We start from the raw sequence: 6343 nt of genomic DNA, 5'->3' as shown, positions 1-6343 counted from the left end.
ATTATACATAACCTTCTTGATACATTCGGTCATCGATTTTGGAGTTTGACTTAATTAAGGACGTTCATTAAAAAAATATATATATATATACTGCTAATGACGAACATATATATATAGTGTTATATATACCCTAGCTAGATCAAAAAAATTTCTTATTCAAGTTATTTGGGGAAAGCGAGTTTATTTATTTTTATTTAAATCCAGACACGGTCTAATTAACGTGGGGCATTCAGGAACCGTTTCCATACTTTTCTCTGGCCATCTTCAAACTTGTACAGTACCAAGAAAAACTTGAACCTGTGATCGATCACTTGTAAAGAGTTCCAGGATATAATAACCACTAGGCTACCTTGGTGGTCGTTCGTAAATGCGCACATGTAGTTAATTAAGATGCCCCAAATATTGTGCAATGACATATATATATATATATAGGACCTACCTACTATACGTTGTTTTAACCTTTCATTATTTAAGAAGAGTCGCCATGTTCTCATCAACTTAATTCTAAGGTACATATCGATGTCATGATCAAATGATTCAAATATAGTGGCTATTATTCATATTAACCCCATCACCTGTCATTTTACATTTCCATCCGTACACATTTATTCAAAGTTTATTCATGATGAACCAACTTATTTACAGCCCAAAGAAAATGACTTGTGCAATCAAATTCTCACCAATAAACAGTTCATTATAAGTAGTTTGTTCTTACAAAACCAATTTCTTTATACACAAAAAGCTGGATTTATTGAAACGAATAAATCTGTGTGGTGCTTATTGTATATAGCTAAGTTCTTAAATTTGGATCGCCAACAAAAAATTGAGACACGCCACATTTTGATTATTTGGGAAGAAAAACAAAAGAGGCCGGATTGATTCAGGGGTTTTCCGATCTTAAGGTAAGAGGTACTGCAAATATTTTGTACTTGTATGATTTTTGAAAAGACTTGAGTAATTAATTAATGTGATCACATATAGATATTGAGAAATTTAGGACCATTAATTTGTGAAGAAGGTTAAAACACCTCAGACTCAGGGGGCATTCAAGTTTCGGGGAACCTGTGCCAGATCACCAACGTACTTGTCCCCATATGAGTGATATGAACGAAAGCAATTGTAACAATTTATTACATATCTATCAATTTATATTCTCACTTTTTTTTTTGAAGGCAATTTATACATCAATCACACTTATTTTATTTAAGATTTTAATTAATCACGAGTTACGAATACATTGTTTTTAACTGGATTAGGCCTTAGGCCTACTACACTGAACCACCCCCAAGATGATCAATTGGAACCAAAAAGGTAATGCCCTAGTGGTAAAGATTTGGTCTTTTAATCAGTACTCATATGCCTGAATTGAAGGTTTTCAGTTCAAACTTGATGTGTAAAAAAAAAAACTAACTCCTTGTGGCTACAACAGTTTACCCGTGACAATTCCTAGCTAACCCAAAGCAGATGGTTGGCTCGAGAATAGCTAACGGTCATATTATTAGGCGTAAACTGAGATAACCTAAATATGAATTGAAAACCTCGTTTCTTTGAAATGGAAACAAGGTGATGATGGAAGATGGTCGGCTGACTAGCTAGCTAGTAGGTTTCTGATGCTTTTGTTTGATAAGAATAATTTCATATGATTTGGGCAAAATCAATGTGCCGCCGGTCATAGGCCATACCATACAAAATTTGGGGAATAGGTTTGGTAAGAGAATCAATACATGATTACAACGAACAAGTAAGACGTCGGTTTTAAATTATATATAAACTGTACCAGCACTTAGCAAAAAGATCTACACCTAATTAAACTCTGACGTACGCTTTGTCAAAACGACCCTTATAATTTAACGACCCAAGTTGTCTAAGGCATCTATAATGATGAGATCCGAGAGGGAATTGTCATTGATTATTGTTCAACATTATTAGGTTTATCTATATAAGCATTTTGACAAAGGGAATCCTGTTGCTCTTTTAAACAAATTAATAAGGTCAAATCTAAGTCTAATTATCAATCAGGTCCATCTATATATTTGATTAAGAGCTTTTTTTTTAGTCATTAAGTGATAAGTGTATTAAGTGGCTGAGTGCATTAAAAATGTCTGTATAAATTAAGTAAAATATAAATAATTGACGATTATATTTGTTTATTAAGTCGGAAAAAAACATGAAATTTAACTGAATAATTAAGTTCTTAACTATTAAATTCATTAAGTAAAAAGAAACAAGACATAAGATAAGTTTAGGGGACAGTACGTGACCATCTTAAACAAAGCAATATATATACAGATGACCTTAATTTCAGAATGGGATAATGGCATGGAAATGTAACCAACTATTACCAAAAGGTTATGTAAGGGTCCTAACTACACGACTAGCTATATAATGTAACCACGCTTTTTTTTTGTTATGTAATGCAAGCAACCGGCTACAAAAAGTTTCCATCCGGTTATCATCATCATCATCCTCACTAGTCCAACACTTGCTGGAAAAAATGGTTATTCGTCGAAAAAATTAAAATCGCGATAACTTTGTTGTTTCTTCGAATTAAGACTTGAAACTATCACTAATCAAATCAAAAATCGATCCCACACAAACCCTGACCAAAAGTTTTCGAATCCAACACTCGCCGGAAAAAATGTTAATTCGTCGGAAAAATGAGGACGACTTTGACTCATAATTATAACTTTAAAAGGTATTCATTGGTAAAATCTGATGATTAATCACTTTAATAATCCTTATAATAACTTTGAAAAATGATATGTGTTATCCACTTATTCTCTTTTAATTTTATCCATTGATTAGTACATATGTTATTATCAAAATATTAAGAGGATGATTAGGCTTATTTTATTATTATTTTTTTAAGAATCTATCGTATCCCTTTAAATATATCAAAGTAATTAACTAATTCTGTAAAAATAAAGCATTATATGATATATCGAATATAAATAATTGATTTCCATGCATGTAATACAAGTATACTAATATTTGAAATAATCATAATAAATCCATCACATATATACTCATTAGGCGAAATCATATAGAAGTTTAATATTTCACGAAATCAAGGATTCAAAATCCGTACATAATGCTTTAAACGTATACAAAGTTTTCATTCATGCTTTTAGGGGAATTGCAATCCACCTTCCATCTCTTTTTTCACCATTCACTTCTAACCAATCAAAACTTGTCACATCAATTACATCACTCACTCACCACTCATCCAAATTTCATTGGCATCCGATCACTCATTTCACAACGCATTTTACAATTTTCATCTTATTTAAACATTAATTGTAATTAAACTAAAAACATTAAAATACATAAACATTACATAATAATTATTGAAAACCATAAAACAAATTAAAAAAAGGACATAACATAAATACTTAAAAGATAAAACATAAATAATAGATATACTACTACTACTCGTTCGGTTGGATGTGTGATAAGTTTAGACTCGCTAGATGCTCTGTCAGATCATACCGGAGACGGAAATGTATCGAGTTGTAGTGTGTATGTGTTTGAGTTGTAGTGTGTTTCTTGAAAGAGAAAATGGATATATGTTGTGAGTTGTAGTGTGTGTGTGTGTGTTTTGTAGTTGTATGTATATATAAGTAAATAAAAGTATTGAAGACAAAAAAAATATTAAAAAAAAATGCCATTAAATGGGTCAAAGTAGTCGTTGGCACAAGAATCAATAGGCACAAAGTGTAAGGTCGAGTGCGTGGTGTGACCACTCGTTTTGAAGCCACAACCCGTGGTAAGGGGTTGGCGACGTTGTGAAGTGGTGGTGCCACAGTGACCACGCATCCATATTGCATCCGATGTCAATGTCCTTATTAATAAATCAAATAGGTATAAATTATTATACGTCCGTATGTCCGTACGTATAGGTGTAGATCGAGAGTAATATCGGTCATGGAGTACGTACCAACTAGTAAATAAGTCCATATATAAACTAACAAACTTTTTGAAATCCACTTTTTAGATACAGGTACTATTAATAATTAGTAAACATATAAATCGATATGTGATGGATAGATAAAGGACAAAGTCTCAAAAGTTTTGGAATGGTGCGTGCTAGGATGAAAAACGGGAGACAAAAAGGATGGGAAAATAACAGTGTCAAGTGAATACATATCTCTCTAAGGTTACCACTAGTGGCATGGAAAAAACAGATGTCATATTTCTTGAAAGAGCAACTTTTTGTGTGTATGGTACTTGTTTTGTCAAGGTACCCCGGCCCATTTGTACTAAAGGTTATCTGTCTTGGCTAGCAATAGTCTTATTATTTGTTTCTCTTCTATACCCCACTCCTCCTTTCTCTTATTAGACCTTATATATTTATATATATAAGTATATATGTTGTATCACTCATTGTGAAAATGAACTTGAAAGTCTCTGCTAGCTAGCTTGATATGATCCTTCTGTCTTTACTCTGATAAAACACGCACAGAAGTATAATGGTGTCATAACCTTAATTAATTTCCTTCCCCATTTTCAATTCCTTACAAACAATATAAATATCACACACGTTTACGCTCATCACACTTCGCATATATAATTTGGTGACTAGTAGTGGTGCCTGACTATTTATGACGGCTACTCTTTCACCTTTTATGTATGTCCCAACAATGAAGAATCACAATCAATCATCTACTGTTAATTGTACCAAAATGAGTATAGATAATTCATCCATTTCTGAAGCTGATCATGATTGCAGCTCAAATTCTTCCACTTCATCACCTGCTATACCAACAAACTCACAAAGCCCTAAAACAAGTACCACCACCAATATCAAACGGACCCGTGATTCGAGTACCAAACATCCCGTTTATCGAGGCGTGCGTATGAGAAGTTGGGGAAAATGGGTGTCAGAAATCCGCGAGCCAAGGAAAAAATCACGTATATGGCTCGGGACATTCCCGACACCAGAAATGGCAGCCAGGGCACATGATGTTGCCGCGCTCAGCATTAAAGGAGGCGCGGCAACTCTTAATTTCCCAGAACTCGTGGGATCGCTCCCACGGCCCGTTTCTTGCTCCCCAAGAGACGTGCAAGCCGCGGCGGCTAAAGCAGCCGCCATGACCGAATTTGACTTTCCATCATCATCTATAGAAACCGAGTCAGAGGAGCTAGACGAGATCATTGAGTTACCGGTTCTAGGATCATGTTTTGACTCGCTCGAGCTAAAGAACGAGTACATATACACGGATTCGGCGGCGGAAGGGTGGCTGTATCCACCATCGTGGATGAACATTGTGGATGATTGTGAAAATGGGTATGTGGTTTGTGGTCAAGAAAACGTTACTACTAGTTCCTCTGCCTTTGAATCTGCCTTATGGTGGAATTATTAGTGTGCGTGTTTTTAAGTGTCTTGTCAGTTTTTTATTTGTCTATCAAACTTTTTACTTTCTTTTTTTTTTAACTTTGGCCCTTTCGCTTTTTTTCTTAAAGGGTTATATCTCTGTGTGCTTGTTTTGTGTATGTTATAATTTTGCATCCAGGGATACCTTTTTTAATTGAATATATATTACTATTTATATGTATATACAATAATCTTTTGGTCATTTTGTCTTATGTATAATAACTACTATATATACGTTGTCCGTATAGGCTATAGCTAGTGGGAATTAATTTTAATTGTTGTATGTATATCTTGAATGTATTGAATTAACTAACTAGAATGCATTAATACAAGATTCAGTATTGGTTGGTCTTCAAAGCTCCACGTTATATACTTACATTTTTTATTGGACCAAAGCAGTATTTGTTTGTTTTGTATAAATGACAAATAATTGAGGCACCAAATACGTATATGCTGATTAATACGTGAGCAAATGATATATTTTTTTATATAATCATGATGATAAACAATTGAGAGGATTGTATATACAGTATATAATTAATCTCTAACCGATCCGATCCAACTAAACCTACAACTAATTCTTGGTTCTATTAACAACCCAATGTAAGATATATATAGAATGACAATTATTTCGTCGAAAAGTACGTTTGTCCGATTTGGTGATGACTTGTTGAGATTAATAAAGCATGTTGTTCTCCAAATGGTCTAAAGCGCGATTAATATAATCATATAATTTGTTTGTAAGGTATATATATAGGTTAGAGATCCAGAGAGAAGGTTCTAAAGGAGAAAAGGTCCATTTTTTAAAAATTTTTTTATTTTATATTTTTTTATTTTTTCACTTTTTTCATTCTTGTTTTAACTAATTCAATCCATAAAAAATTTTAAAAAATATTTAAAAAAATAAAAAATTCTAACCCGAGTTAGTGAGTTATCATGTAAGGGTACGGTACGGGCTTCGCCCTTAAG

General features: G+C 33.3%; 1 protein-coding gene across 1 annotated transcript; it reads left to right on the top strand.

The window, feature by feature from the left end:
• Positions 1–4399: 4399 nt before the first annotated feature.
• Positions 4400–5555, top strand: LOC122584749 (ethylene-responsive transcription factor TINY-like). Its single transcript, XM_043756802.1, has one exon. It carries the CDS (start codon positions 4602–4604, stop codon positions 5361–5363), a length of 762 nt encoding a protein of 253 aa, XP_043612737.1. The 5' UTR covers positions 4400–4601; the 3' UTR covers positions 5364–5555.
• The last annotated feature ends 788 nt before the right edge of the window (positions 5556–6343 follow it).

Source organism: Erigeron canadensis, chromosome 1, assembly GCF_010389155.1.
Source record: "Erigeron canadensis isolate Cc75 chromosome 1, C_canadensis_v1, whole genome shotgun sequence".
NCBI classification, from domain to species: Eukaryota; Viridiplantae; Streptophyta; class Magnoliopsida; order Asterales; family Asteraceae; genus Erigeron; species Erigeron canadensis.
Note: the sequence above shows the minus strand (reverse complement) of the source record. Positions and strands in the feature narration are given on the sequence as shown.

What these genes read in the sequence shown, in the direction of transcription:
- LOC122584749 (XM_043756802.1), top strand. Translation starts at nt 4,602, where the DNA reads ATGACGGCTACTCTTTCACCTTTTATGTATGTCCCAACAATGAAGAAT.